At 42.8% G+C, this 15,457-nt stretch overlaps 1 protein-coding gene across 1 annotated transcript in view; it reads right to left on the bottom strand.

Annotated features, from left to right (window-relative positions):
• Positions 1-15,457, bottom strand: part of LOC139295463 (protocadherin Fat 3) — a 57,324-nt gene that overhangs the window by 26,701 nt on the left and 15,166 nt on the right. The window contains exons 6-24 of the mRNA XM_070917657.1: positions 13,298-13,359; positions 11,865-12,179; positions 10,319-10,529; positions 9,186-9,257; positions 7,558-7,694; positions 6,689-6,964; positions 6,295-6,505; positions 5,921-6,135; positions 5,581-5,739; positions 5,326-5,447; positions 4,989-5,171; positions 4,737-4,851; positions 4,353-4,634; positions 3,672-4,022; positions 2,823-2,996; positions 2,163-2,693; positions 1,227-1,591; positions 765-918; positions 80-187 (exon numbers count right to left, since the gene is read on the bottom strand). Coding sequence (XP_070773758.1) covers positions 80-187; positions 765-918; positions 1,227-1,591; positions 2,163-2,693; positions 2,823-2,996; positions 3,672-4,022; positions 4,353-4,634; positions 4,737-4,851; positions 4,989-5,171; positions 5,326-5,447; positions 5,581-5,739; positions 5,921-6,135; positions 6,295-6,505; positions 6,689-6,964; positions 7,558-7,694; positions 9,186-9,257; positions 10,319-10,529; positions 11,865-12,179; positions 13,298-13,359 — 4,043 coding nt within the window. The remainder of the gene's footprint in view (positions 1-79; positions 188-764; positions 919-1,226; positions 1,592-2,162; positions 2,694-2,822; positions 2,997-3,671; positions 4,023-4,352; positions 4,635-4,736; positions 4,852-4,988; positions 5,172-5,325; positions 5,448-5,580; positions 5,740-5,920; positions 6,136-6,294; positions 6,506-6,688; positions 6,965-7,557; positions 7,695-9,185; positions 9,258-10,318; positions 10,530-11,864; positions 12,180-13,297; positions 13,360-15,457) is intronic.

The raw sequence follows: 15,457 nt of genomic DNA, 5'->3' as shown, positions 1-15,457 counted from the left end.
CTACTATTCATGTCGGAGGTTTCCTATTGAAAGTCCTGATGGAAACATTACTGATTGAGTAGTGAGAAGGCAAACTTACTTGAATGACTTTTGATCCTGGAGGGGAATTTTCTTTGACTTCAGCCAGGTAGAACCTCTGGCTGAACACTGGGCTGTACAGGTTAGCTCCCAGCACACGTATAATCACCTGGGGATCACCATCATCGTTATAATCATCATCCCACCACCATCATCACCAACATGATCACATCAACATGGCATGCAGACCAGCAGTAAGAGCGTCAGGCTTGTGATCAAACGGCGGTTGATGCAGCTGCATGCACTTTCTCAGTCTCTCTTACAAACTACTGTGGAGGTACACTGTGTTCACATCGTGTCAGAAGAAGAAGAAGAAGCAAAGGAATTGGGTGATGTGTTATTGCTACAGCATATAATGTGGACTATCAGAGATGTGGGATATCAGAGTCCCACTTGTAATTACCACTAAGAGACAGATGTGAACATTTTTTTCCCAGTTGGCAGCTCGTCCTCATAGTAAATCCGATATGACATGAACACACATTAACCTCCGACTGCAAAGCTGCACAGCAGCCGGTGGTAGAAAACAGCAGACGTACTAGACAGCTGCAAATGTGTGTAACAAATTTGAAGCGAGGGGTTGCTAAAGAAGGTCATCCGGCTTTCTGAGCATAAACACTGAAAAGGTTAAAAAAGAGCAAATCAGTTGACAGAACTAAATTGTAACCGCCGAGAAGTTATCTCACCTGAGCAGTGTTGGTGAAGACTCCATCTGACACAGACACATTGAGTTGATACGAGAGTTTCATGCCTTGTCTCCTCTTGTTAGACAGACTGAGCACCCCTGTATCTGGCTCCATCATAAAAGTCATTCTCTCATTCCCAGAGAGAATACTGTACCTGAAGGCAGATCAAAACAAAAGTACAATGTTGATTGTGTTGTATACTGTTATTTTGCTCAGAAGCTGCTGGAAACGGATAAGTGCTGAGCCACAACCACTTGAGAAAAAGACAAATAAAACATGGAGTGAAAATGACTTCGATTTTTACAACAAAAACAGGGTTGCCTGGTAAGCAAAGTGCTTTTCTAAACATAATGAACTGAAAAGTTTACACAAAGATTCAACTGAGTTCAAAAATTCCAATCATCACAGGAACAAAACATTACAAAGAAAACACCAAACCCATAACTTTTTCTTTTTTCTCACCTCAGCCTATGAGCGTCACAGATGTCAGCATCCGACGCCTGAACACAAGTCACGAAGTGTCCTCGGGGAGCCAGCTCGTTGACAAAGGCCTCGTACAGCGCTTGGCTGAAATTAGGTGGGTTGTCGTTTGTGTCAGTAACAATCACAGTGACACTAACATCACTGCTGAGGGCAGGGTCTCCACTGTCCGTCGCTCTGACAATGAAGTTGTAGCGCTGGATGAGCTCATAGTCGAGAAGGCGTGCCGTGAATACCAGTCCGCTGTTACTGTCAATGTGGAAGTAGTCGCTGCTGTTGTAGATGTCAGATAGGATCTGGTACCTCACCACGGCGTTCTTCTCTGAGTCTTGGTCCTGGGCAAACACCTACAAGGAAAGTAACATTAAACTTTGCACTGCCTCATGCATAATTCAAGGTAAGCTCTGATTTGTTTACCCTGACATACTCTATAGCTACAGTACCCACACACAGTCCAAATGGAAAAAAGTAAATTAAGTTCTGGATTTCACTGAGCAATAATTGCATCTAAAACCACATTAAAACATTTTCAAGCACCTGGCATGATCATTTTGTTGAAGCACAATACTTTAGCTTTTTATTCTTAGTGTTAAGTTTGCAATGTATCAGTGTGACTGGCTAACCTCAAAGATATTGTTACAGAAATCAATGAATTCAATAATTTGGTGTCTTAGAATCATCTTGTGCAAACCTCAGTGCAACAACAGCACTGGTCTATTACTCACTAAAGGTCAAGCGCTTCCACTGGGAAATTTCACGGGAAACATCATACTATCTTCTCATAAATAAATGATTTGGCATCTAATATTCATCCCCAATACTTCTGAGGCGAGTCTTAGGTGTAAACAATCAGTAAGAGCACACACTGGACTCAATAAACAAAGACACACACACACACACACACACACACACACACACCTGTAATACGGTCGTTCCAATCATGGAGTTCTCAGCAAGCACAGAGGAGTATGAGGTGTTCTGGAAAAGCGGCGGGTTATCATTCACATCCAGCACGACGATGTCTACATCGACCTCAGACTTCGCCCCTGTCATTGTGTCTGTAGCCTTCACAGATAACCGGTAGTACTGATTGGTCTCATAGTCTAACGGGTAAATCACACTGATGATTCCTGTGTCAAAGCCGATGTCAAACTGGAGGGCAGGGTCTCCATCCGTGATGGTGAAGATGACGCTCTGGCCTTCAGGACTGGTGGCATTGGTACACAGGACAGGGGTGGACACGACCACATCTTCTCTGACAGTGACACCATAGAAGGGCTTATCAAACACCGGCATGGCTTTATTTACTACAGTAACAGGCAGCTCCACCTCTCTGGACAGAGAGGGGAAGCCACCGTCAGTGGCCACAAGGACCATCTTGTACTCCGCGGTAGATAAGTCTGCCTCAAAGGCCCTCTTTAAGGTCAGCTCTCCCGTCACAGGGTTCACCTATATGGAATAAATACTTGTTTAGGAGCATAAGAATGTACAAGCCCATGAATTTTGAAATGTATACTCACCAAAGTAAAAAAAAAGAAATTAAGAAAACATTTAAGAGCAGTTAATTGAAGCTCTCACCTGAAAGTTCCTGTGCTGTTCCTTTAGGCTGTAAGTCACTTCTCCATTCAGACCGTAGTCTCGGTCAATGGCCGAGACCCTGAAAATGGCCGATCCCGGCTCTGCTTCCACTTGCACTGCAGCGTAGTAGGGGAGGTTCACAAACTCTGGAGCATTGTCGTTTACATCCTCCACCTAAAGAAAGAACGGTTGTCTTAAGAAAATCCAATGTGGTCGTAAAAAAAACTTTGGTGGGAACTGAGGACTTAAAGAATCAGTCCCTAACATTTGCTGACAGGATCAGAAAACGTTGTTGGTGTTGCTAACGATCAATGTCAAGTATGGTAAACAACAAATATACAGTAACTGTCCCACACATCATAGTAAAGTATAGATCCTAACTAACCTCTTAACTTTGTGAAGCATAAAAACAATCTCTATCAGTTTGTTCCAGCATTTTATTGGAGCCAATGTGCATCATACATACTGAATTATTCAAAACCAAAACACCGTGTTTAGTAGAGTACCACTCTTACAAAAACGTATAACATCAAACAAAAAACAAAGCACCCAACAAAAACTTCTGCAAGGGATCTGGAGAACTTCCGATCTTGACAACATTTAAATGCAGAGTCCTGAACAAAATTGCAAAAGTGAGTCAACAGATATACACGAATGTCAAAGGGTATGAATGAATGAATATGTTTCACAAAGCAAAATAAACAAACATTGTGTGTAATATAAAACTAACTTGACTAAACGGAAAGACACATGTACACAAGTACATTAAAGAGTCTGTGCACGTGGGAAATAAGACACAGGAGAGAAAGTAAAAAAAAACAACTCATGCGCACAGATTTCCACACCCACCTGAACTCGTACAGTCACCCTGGCCACCCTCAGTATCTCATCTTCTCTGCTGACCTCCACCACCAGTTCATAACTCTGTCTCTCCTCTCGGTCGAAAGGCACACCAGTGGTGAGCACCACTCCGCAGGTCGGCCGGATCGTGAAGCGCCCACCGGGGTTCAGCAGGGTGTACCTCAGCGGCTCATTGAGGCGGTTGCCGACTGTGTTGACAACAGTCACTAAAGTGACGTTGGGTATGTTCTCTGGGATGGAGGCGGAGTAGACCGGGAAGGTGAAGAGAAGGCCACTGTCTAAAGCTTCTCGGACAAGCACTGTGACCGATGCCATGCTGGAGAAACGTCCATCCCATACCTTTAAACAGACAGAAGTGGAAAGGCGCTCTTTGAATTTATTTGACAGCTGACTCACAATAGGCTAATGCAGAGGATGTCATGCTAGGGTTTTAATGTGTATTCAATAAGACTTTGCATGCACTGCCCTTTTCTGTCTTACCAAAAATAACTAAACAATCCTGCGGCATGTTGACCACCCATCTACCTGGGCAGAAAACCCTGCGTCAACTAGCTGAAGTATTCTACATCAAGAGACTGAATAACTATGGACTCTGTGTGCACAATTCTGCAGCTGACCCTGTGCTCTGACCTGACAGGATACATAGAAATTCTGTGTCCAAACACTTACCTTCACATTAAAGCGGTAACGGTCTTTATTGAGGTTCTGGTTGATGACAGTCACAACCCCAGTGAAGCGCTCCACAGAGAAGCACTCCGCATTGCTGTCCACCAGAGAGTAAACTAGCTGGGGCGTGATGGACTTGTCTGGGTTCAGGGTGAGGTCAGAGGTCATATCAGGGTCAAAAGCCTCAACCCTAAGGACCTCGACGCCCATGTAGGTTGGCAGGAGGAGTACTGTCTCATAACTGTCCTGTGATAACTTTGGAGGTGAGTCGTTGATGTTGATCACCTAAGCCAGGGTATGAATGGAGTGAGAAGATGTCTACTAATAACATAAGAATCAAAGTGAGTTAAGAATGGGTAGAAGCTGATTCATATGTCTTTTATTTACCTTTATAACCACCTCTGCTGGGCTGTCAGCACTCTTAGGAGGCTGACCACTGTCCCTAACATGAACCCAGAAGACGAACTCAGAGAAGGTCTCATAGTCCAGACTGGCAATCGTTCTAAAAACGTTTTAAGGAAAATAATAATCAAATAAGAAGAAACCCATTCTTTGCTCCAGAAATTATCAGATTATAAGCAGGTGAATCAGACATCCTCAGAGGCGACACAGTCGGTCTGGTTTCTACATATCACCTACCGAATCGATCCAGTCCCGGAGTCCACGCTGAAAAATATACGAGCAGTCTCGTCTACAATCTGAAACACTAATAGGGCGTTGTGATTGCGGTCCCTATCGGTCGCCTGGATGACTAGAGGGTTGCCATCCTCTCCCAGGACCACAGTGTTGACTGGAGCGGCCTCACTTATAGCGCCCACATACCTGTTAAGGTAAAAAGAGGACACTGTTGTAAAAGAGGAAAGCTATACTTGAATCACTCCAGAAAAGTACATGCTGTCAGGACTCAACACGGCTCATCAAACAGCACAGGAGCATGTCAGTGCCAAAGCTCTTCTCTTTTGACCACCACTGATACCTGATTTGTTGGAAGACAGGCGGGCTATCATTGACATCCCCCACCTGAACGATGACAGTGGTGCTGGCCTCCACTCCGGCCATGCTCAGGGCATGCACCACCAGAAAGTAGGATGTTGTTTGCTGCCAAAACAAAGAAATGCAATGAGCAAAAGTGCTATCTTTAAATCTCATGAGTGAAAACAATCAACACTGAGCTTTGGCAGATGGTATAAATTAACACACCCACTACGTTGAAACACAAGCACTAACAAACCTCAAAGTCAAGTAGTTTGCGTGTGCTGATTACGCCAGTATGATGGTTGATGAAGAAGCAGTGCTCCTCGTTGCCCCTGGTGATATCATAAATGAGTGCGGAGCGGCTGAGGGCACTAACGGTGGTCACGTGTGTTCCAATAGTGCTGTTTTCCATTATCTGTAAAGACATCGGTGGTAGAATTTTAGGCACTTTGGTGAGTTATGTGCACACTTATATCATTGATATGTACCTACTGTATATCACCATCTCCCAGACTTTCTTCATTCCGTTTCTCTGTCCCTTCCCACAACCTCTCCCCCATGCACTCATCCTTTCAGTCAGCCATCTCTCTCTTTACCTCAGCCTGATACTCCTTCTGGGAGAATTTGGGATTGGAGAAGTCAGAGAGCATCAAGGAGATGCGAGCTGAAGCTGTGGCCATTAATGGAGGAAATCCACTGTCTGTGACACGCACAGTGAGGGTGTAAAAGCCCACAGAGGTGAGGTCCAGGTCCCGGGCAACGAAGATAAGGCCTGTGGTATTGTCGATGCCAAACACACCACCTGTGTTGCCTGAAAGTAGCAGAAAGGTCAATCAATACTGGTAAATCCAAAAAAGACTTTTCATCCCAATTTGTTCTCCTCCTGACAAAGCATTAAAGTCATAATTCAAACCACTGTTAAAAAACAGAAGACAAGAAAGAATTAATTAACTTTCAGATAGCATCACACCTGCTTCCATAGAATAGGTGAGTTGCCCGTTAATCCCATTGTCTTTGTCTAAGGCTGTCACTTGTAGTACAGACGTGCCGATGGGAGAAGACTCATACGCTACAGCATCATATACGGTGCTGGTGAAGTAGGGGATGTTATCATTGGAGTCCTCCACCGCCACCAGGATACGAGCCAGGTCGCGGTTAAATGGAAACTCCTGATCCTTGACCTGCAGCGAAACGAGAGATGAATATGGATGGCCTTGTAGGAGGTGATAAATGAAAGAAATCAGCTAAAATTAAGTAAGGCGGGCACTGCTGCCAAGAGGAGCGTCATTTGTAAGAGAACACAAGTACACTCATACAGACCCATGCCAACCATTACACAAAGAAACATATATTTCCCTGCTCACCATAATAGTGAGGATGTGCTGTGTTCTGGCCTCATAGTCCAACCTGTCTGCAGTGTAGACAACTCCCGTACCCGGATTGACCCTGAACAGTCTCATACTGGCTGGGTCAACGCTGCCATAGATGGAGAAACTCAAACGGGCACGCTCGTCCATGTCTGACGCTCTAACCCGCAGTAGCTCCATGTCGACCGGTATGTCCTCTGAGACACTGACATCATAGGCTGGCTGTGAGAAGACCGGAGGGTTGTCGTTGCTGTCTAGTATTCGGATGAACACCTGAGTGACAAAGAGACAGAAGGGGAGTTTAAAAAGTCAAAGGTAGGGAATAGAATTGTGCTCAGTATATTGTCCTTAAAGATAAGAGCCCTGGTGTAGCGTTTGCTTTGGTGACTGATATTTGATGCAGTTGTAGGGTAGAGCTACCCTTTGAATTTTTCATTTGCAAGCTGGAGGTACCAAAAGGATTTACACTAAACCTCTATATTCAAAGCAATAGTTTTGGTGTTTTTTCAAGCCAGACAGGGTGTTTTCCAAGAGAGATGTGGGCAATTTTCATATTTATACAAACACTTGACCTTTATTTGCCCAAGCTAATCCCATTAATCCACTGATATCAAGGATTTCCCATACAAGGCAGACCTAGTAGGCCAGCCAAGACAGCAGGAGCACAGGAAATGCCAAAGACAGAGCAACAAAAAGCAAAATTTCATAGTCAGCGAGAGATAATTTAAGAAAAAGGGAGTACATGCGTAGGAAGGAGGAAAGCTGGGAGTAAACAGCTCCCTTAGGAAGACAATAATTTAATTTGATGTGGGTCTGGAGTGTATAAGAGGCAGCGGCAGTACATAACAAATCAAAAGTGCGTGTACCTGTGCTGTGGCAAAGTTGGTCCCATCTGTCACCTGTATAGTCATGTTGTACACAGACTGCACCTCTGCATCCAGGGGCTTGGCCACAACTAGAGTCCCCACTCCCACTTGAAGGTCAAACTGCATGTCAAAGCTCCCTGGAATCACACACACACATGCACACATGGTTCACACAGAGTTTCATTCATTTCGTATTCACTGTGCGTGCTAAACTCAGGTGCTCTAAGTTATTACTGTGTAATTGTTTTGGCCAGGTGCCTGCGTCTGGAGCTGGAGGGTCTGTGAAATAAACTGAAGTGAAATGCAATGCAATGTAGCACCGAACCCACTTGGCAGCCTGCAAGCTGTTAACAGCCACACAAACATCTGTCTTATCACTCCAAAACACAACCCATCTCACAGATCAAAAAACCTGCAGCCGGGTCTTTTCCACGGGCGGTGAGTGTACAGTTTAGAGGCTTAATGTTTGATTAGAGTGAGGGAGAGGATTGATGTGTGTTAGGTATTCAGTACCATCCTTCGTCTCATTCCAGCTTCTCTCTCGAGATATCTAGGAGCTTGAGCTCTCCTCAGCATATGAATACTGATTGGGCATTTTTCACAGAACCACTGATGCGTGTTGAGTCGGAGCAAACCACGGGGATTCGCTTTTTTTTTCTGGAGGAGAGGTTGGTCAATATTACACTGCAATCTCACAGCATCAAGAAAAACAGAAATCACAGTCTGTAGCCTCAAAATAACAAGAAGTACCTTTCTTTCCTGTCTGTTAGAGGTGCCTCTAGGGGATCTGATGATACTTCAGATTTAGTTTTAGTATTTTTGGTTGCGTCTGTATTTTAGGAACATATAGAATCTGAACAGGTATGTATAGTTTATGTCTTCAGAACAAATTGTGTCAATAAATTATGACTTTGTTTGGACATAAATGTTTTAATTTAACAGTAAATAGTCAATATTTTACTTTCTATTTGACATACTTTTTAATTACTCACCTAGATTTTGTCTTATTTTAAGATAACAGACCTATAATTAATTATTAACTAATAACTCAAATGTACCCTGTCGAGTTTTTGATGAATAGTGGTGCTGTAGAGCAATTGTTTTTCATTGGCTCCCTATATTGTTTGTATCACATATTCTACTAGCATAAGAGCCCATAAAAATGAATGGCACACATGAATGTCAACCCAAAAAACAGATAAACTGAAACTGATCTCTGGGAGAAGTGAGAGGATGTCTGCTATTAAAATAACATCAATGAAACAGTGTGGACTCATATCAAAACTTTAGTGGCATTGCTGTCTTAACATCACAACAGGTATATTTTCAAATAGATCTAGTCTCTCTGAGGTAGGAACACTACAATTAGAGGCCGACTGTGTCACATCACCTCCCCATTTACTTTCCAAAGTAGCAGCAGAGCGGCTGAACACATGATATCAACTTGTCCCACCTGGTTCAACAATAACAAACCAGTGCTGTTTGTGTGAGAATATTTTTTCAAGCTCAAATCAATCAATACTGCCTTTGGCTAAACAAGGTCCTGACACTGTGCGCTGCATTTTTGGAATTCCTCCAGACCCGGGGCATTTGAGGAAGAAGTGTGGCACAATGAGCTTTGACCAGACCTGTGTCTAGTGAGCAGTTTCTTCCACATGCATTCTGCGGGATGTAGAACGTTTCTCTGGCGAGCCGTCCGCCTTAACGGTGAGAGACAGAAAGAAAGAGAAAGAGATTATTCAGGCAGTCAAGGATATTCTTGTGATCAAAGGTCTGCATCATCTACAGTACATACAGCACTCTGCAAAGTCGACTCCTTGACGTTTTTCACATTTATGTGTATTATTAAGTAATGTAAGTGGACTACTTCAGCACAGTGTGGTAAATGCGATTCATTCATGGGTGATGTTCGAGTTCAGTTTTTGAAGTTTGAGAGAAAAGATAATCACCCTGCTTTCATTTTTTGTGATAAAAATACGTCAAATATTAATGAGCTTCTCCTGCACAATTACTCCCCTGATGTCAACAGCAAGAGAGGAGCAGGAAAAACCCACCACATTTGCATTTTCTGTATCTTTGATGTGTGTGACTGAAGAAGAACAATCAACTAATAACAGTCCTTTTCATATTAACACCAAAGTAAGGGAGCAAGACTTGAATCAAGGGGCCAGACAGAGCTCACCGATTTTAAACAGGCAGACAGGTATAGGCCTTTTGATTTTAACAAACTAATTTTGATCATGAGGAATATCCACTGCAGGTAACTTTCCAGAAACTTGCAGCAGTGAGAGGTAACAGAAATATACTGCAATGTGTCCAAGTTAAAGAAAAGTTGTTGTGGAGGTCTGTGAGGAAGCCTGCAGTTTGAATCAAGAAATATAACATTTGCAACCTTCTACATTGCACATTGCATGGTGTGAAATGCATTGGTTCCAGTGTTTCGGTTCCAGCTCACAGATCTGACCCGAAAAAAGCCAAATACCATCGCTCTTATCATGATACTCCGCCATGCAGTTGGATTTTTCAATTCAAAATACTTTATTCATCCTTCATGGGGCAATTCAATCTCTTCTGGAATTAAATATATATAAAAACATGGAAAAGAAAAACTAAATTTTTGCTTGTGTGGCCTGGCTATTTTTGCTATACTTGTTAAACACCCTGAATAAATGTATTTGAATTTACTTGACAGCACAAGACAATTCTGAATATGGATTGTTCTCTGGCCTGTTAGTTTAGTATCGTACATTAATTTTCTTACCGACTATGTTGAACCACAGAGGTGTGCTTGACTGGCTGACAGCGACCACTCCCACCGGCTGAGCTACAGCTGCCGTCTCCGAAATAGAGAAATTGTAGTACCTCTGTGTGAACACTAGGGGCAGAGGTGAAGGGACAGGTTTGCGAATCCACTCTACGTGGAGTTTGACAGTAGACCATAATGGGGGATCACCGCTGTCCTCCGCTTTTATCTAAGAGAAAGAACAATACTGAGAAACCAGACATTCAGGGGACACATCCCCGAGCAAAATTAATCATTTTGGGAATTTAAGCAAAATGCTGAAAGATTTTCACTGGTGAAAGGAGGAGAAAGATTTACTGTTATTTACCACCTCACAGGATCTAGTGTTATGTATTCAGGGCCTCTCCGCTTCACACATATTGTCAAAACTGTACGAGATCTACATTCATCTTCTCTACACTGACACCTACATTTACTTACACCTACACCTCAGTGACAACGTCTCTCCCATAAATAATATTTTTGTTAACCTCAAAATTGATCCCAGCAATTACAGTTTAATGTGATGGCTGTCCCTGCCTGACTTCAAATAACTTGCAGTGCTTTTCACACACCAAATAGGAAACGCATTAACCAAAATAAATCAACTAAATCTTTGGAGGAACATACGAATATAGTATATATAGTAAAATATGGTGTTATAAGTGGTGCTCAGTGAAGACCGGAGCCTGTGAGCCAAATACATTATTTGAACGATTTTTTGCTTAGAGAACAGTGTTACCCTGAAAATAAAGAAACACTGTCGAAGGGGAGAAGATTGGTGCGTTTGTTGTCCTTATCACTGTAGAAGGCTGCTCCCACAATTCAACTATGAGCCCTTTTCCACTGAAACGGAACTGCAAGAACAAACACCCAGGGCACACGGGCGTGATCAACTAATCAGTGAATCAGGCACATAAGAAAAATCAGATGTCTGCAGCTCATATGTAAAAGGGGCTGGATTTGGTACACAAACAAAGCCACAAAAATTGAAATATGTGCTTGTGTTTGGGATTAGACAAAGTCTGAGCAGGGGGAAACACAAGTGCCATTTCATGCCAGAGTATCACAAATGCACTGTGCCACCTGATGTGCATAAACACAACTTCAGCTGTGCCACTTCACCAAACTTAGCACTTTTAAGTCTACCAAAAACGTACAAATTCAAATACCTGGGCTGAAAAATGAATAATGTGAGCACCTGCATGACAGCAGAGCCCCATAAAACTAATGGAACTCCTACTGGTTATGAATTTAGTTGTAACAGGAAACTGGAATTGGAAAAGTAGCACTCAGGGAGCAGAAAGAGAGGAGCACTGTGCCTGAAAGAGGTCACAGTCTTATCTCATGTCAGACCACCTGTAGTCTGTAATTGAGACCATAGACTAATTGTCATGTTTTCCATGTTGCTATTGAGTGCTGTATTTTAGCAGAAATCTCCTTCTAGCCATGTTCAGACTACACAGCAATTAAATAAAAGTCAGAGATCAAAGACCATGTTTTAAATCTTGTGTATGAAACTCACGGTGAGGATATCATAGCTTCCCGCTGTCACCATCTTCTTTGATGACACCATAGCAGTCCTGGGGTCAATACTGAACTTTTCATCCTCATTACCATCAACGATACTGTAGGTGATGTTGCCATTGGCTCCGAGGTCCCGGTCGTAAGCAAAGACACGGTAGACCGGTTCACCGCGTTTGTTGCGGTCTCGTTCAGTCAGGCTGATGCGGTAGGTGACCTCCGGGAAAGTGGGCGGGTTGTCGTTCTCGTCCTCGACGTGAACTATGACCCACACAGTAGACTGGCGGGTAGTCACTGGGCCATCTATAACTGTTACCTGAGGACAAAAGGACAAGTGTACAAGTACAAAAAACACATATGAGGTAGTCCTAGAGACTTGAACATGTTTCGTCAGGTGTGTGGGATTTTATTTGTGAGTACCCACATTTATTAACATCTTAAATGCTGGTTCCCACTGTGTGTGGAGTGCAGGACCATGTGGGGCTGAGCTCACGGGAAATCTCTCCGTATTATTGATCCCCTGGAGGCAGAGGCAGAGGTCTGATCACTGATCAATTGGATCAGATCAGGGTGAACACCACTGCTGCCAGCCTGCCTGCTCACTAGACTATTAATTACAAACAGGCAGCATAGACTGGCAGGCGGAGCAGTGGGTGGCATGCATGGACTGGCATCCCGATTGAAATCTCAGGACAAGACAGGACAGGACAGGACAGGACGATGCAACAACAAAGACTTCTCTGCCCCCAATTTTAAACTCATTTTAGGTGGGAATGTTTAAGTATATGATGTCGGTGGTTTCAAGTTTCTTTCTACAGTTGCTGTTTTCATTTTGTAGTGTGTTGTCATAAACTGGGTTCTTATTAAGTGCTAGAATTGAACAAAGCAGCAAAAAGAGTTATTGAATCTAGACAATTGGCTCTGCAGAAACAAAACACCAAGCTGCAACGCTGTGGGTCAACTGTGGGTTATTTCATTCCATTTTGCAGGAGGGCAAAGTGCTTGTAGATTCAGCAGCATTTAATAAGTTGTAAGAAAAGTTTGGGGAAGTACAAGTTTGCTCAGGCCTCTGAAGTTGAGAATCTCTGATTATCAGGTTCATCTGCATGCAGAGCAGCAGGAGCGACAGAAATGGTAATCACGGAGCTATCTGTATGCCCAGTGTCTGCGCTTATCAAACGCTGGGAGAACCAGCTCCTCTCCTCCCTGTTCCCCTCCTGAGTAGAGACGATAACCAATGATGAATGATTGCATTTAGAAAATACTAAACCTGGGGCCCAAAACTACGACCATTCATCACTGTTTATGGAGCCTTGAGGGCCTGCCCGGGTTGTCCTCCACCCTGTCTCTGTTAATAGTGGGCTGTGGCATGTGGCAGGGCCAGATAAATAATAATACTACCAACCCATATACATTGTTCAGGTTTTTCTATACCTCTAAGAAGTGCACAGCCTGTTGTTCTCTGTCCAGTTTCCTCGCGGTTGTTGTGATCAGCCCTGGAAATCAGAAAAAAGAGCAATTTCAGGTTACACAAACACAGATTTGCAGATGGTTGACACTTGGTGTCTTTTCGACATTTAGTGTGAATACAACTTTCATAAAATATTCATCATCTCTCTTCACAAGTTTATATTTATATTATAAACATTTTAAAGAATTATTTCCAATTAGAAAGCCTCCCACTCAAAAATGAGCGGGTGCGCACACATATTGCTCAAAGAAATATAGCCTGCAGCCTTGGCAGAGACGATGGCATTTGGCACATGTTCATATGGCACTGTATAGCTGAGGGTCATTCAGTTGGCCGGCATGCCACCAGGACAGAGGGAAAGGAGCGAGGCTATTGATTATAGCTTTGATCGAACCAGATTATTCAGATGACGGTTAGATGGTTTGACAAACGCTAGCAGGCTGCAAAGGAGGACAACCGCAGCGCCATTTTCCCCTTACGTTTTTTGTTCTCTCTCTTTCTTTCAGTGTTTTGATACTTTGTCATTTGCTTGCTAGCTCACTGTCATTGTACAACTGCATAGACCCCCCCCCCCTCAAACGCACACACACACAAACAAAGACACAGTTTGTGTCAATCAATCAATAATTGCTAGGTTTAGTCAGTAAAAACTTTATGAATAAAACAAATCAAAAGCTCTCCAGTCATTATGGCTAACAGGGAAACAAGAAAAACAAATGCAGGTATTAATCCATAAGCAGATTCAGCACATTATATGACAGTTTTATAATATTGTAAGCCGACTTTTGTTTTCCAGAATAAATTAATGTTGTGGATCACAATCCTTGTATACTATTCAGCGTCTCATGAGAGCATCCAAACACAGTGAAATGGGCACATTTCTCAAAGCCTGGATCCATTTTACACACAAATACAAATGCACAAGAAAAATATACACTGATACAAGCGCTGAAATACTATTATTTTGTTTTAGTTTTAGAAAAAGAATACATCTGTCTGCTGTAGCATTCTTTGTTTCATTCAGAGTATGTGCATAAAGTACTCTACACCAGACTACATGCATGTGCAAATAAAGTCATCCATACACACACATGGGTACATGCACAAATAACGTACATACATATATATTCTGAAATTATGTCTGTGTAGATTTTATATGTGGAATAATTACACTGAATGTGCTTGAATGGTGATAATGTGTTTGTTTCAGTGTAATGAAGCGTTGCAGTGAAGTAGGATTATTCTGGATGCTTAAAATATCTGTGCAGTCAACGCTCAACGGACGGACTAAAACCATGGTGCACACACACACACACACACACACACACACACTCACACGCGCACACTCTGGTGCTCGCACATATCGCAGTGTCACCTTGAGCTTGCTACGCAGGCTAACTTCAATTAAGCAAATTAGGAGTAAATCTAGAGCAGCAGTCACAAGCTGCAGGAGAGAGACTAGAGGGTGGGTGGGGGGGGGGGGGCTTGTTCAGCAGAACACAGTAACAACTCTGATAAAAATCAATGATCTACAGCTCGCAGCACATCTGCAGTTGGACAAGCCTCCATTTTAATTGGACATGAGAAAAAAAAATTAAAAATCCCCACCCACTCCTTCACACACACACACACACACACACACACACACACACAAATGTATGTAATGGTCCAGTGGCTTGTTTCAAATCTTTAGACTTCTCCTCCTTCCTATAAAATACAATCAGTAAAGTCAATTCATAGCCTACTTCTTTGTAAGGGGAATAGCTCTCATGCATTTTCTAACTGGAGCAAGAATAAAAATACAAACTTGAGATTTTCATACTTTTGTTCATTGTTGATCATGAATATTGACTTGACTTGAAGTGTTAATATCCTGGTACAACAAAACCAATCCAATCCAATGGTGTATTGCAAAAAAGGTCACACTCCATGAAGACACTCGACAAACATGCATGTTTTTCTAAGAAGCACTCCATCTAACACTCTGTGTCAACACTTATCTGTTCTGTCTTCACCCTCAAAGGAAATAGGCTTCACTCACACACCCAGAGACAAACACTGTATGCTGTCACAGCACATTTACACACTTTGCACTCATTCAAAGTTCTGCTTCAATACATTTT

The sequence above is a fragment of the Enoplosus armatus genome, chromosome 13 (assembly GCF_043641665.1).
Source record: "Enoplosus armatus isolate fEnoArm2 chromosome 13, fEnoArm2.hap1, whole genome shotgun sequence".
Classification (NCBI taxonomy): Eukaryota; Metazoa; Chordata; class Actinopteri; order Centrarchiformes; family Enoplosidae; genus Enoplosus; species Enoplosus armatus.
This window is presented reverse-complemented; position numbering and strand designations above follow the sequence as displayed.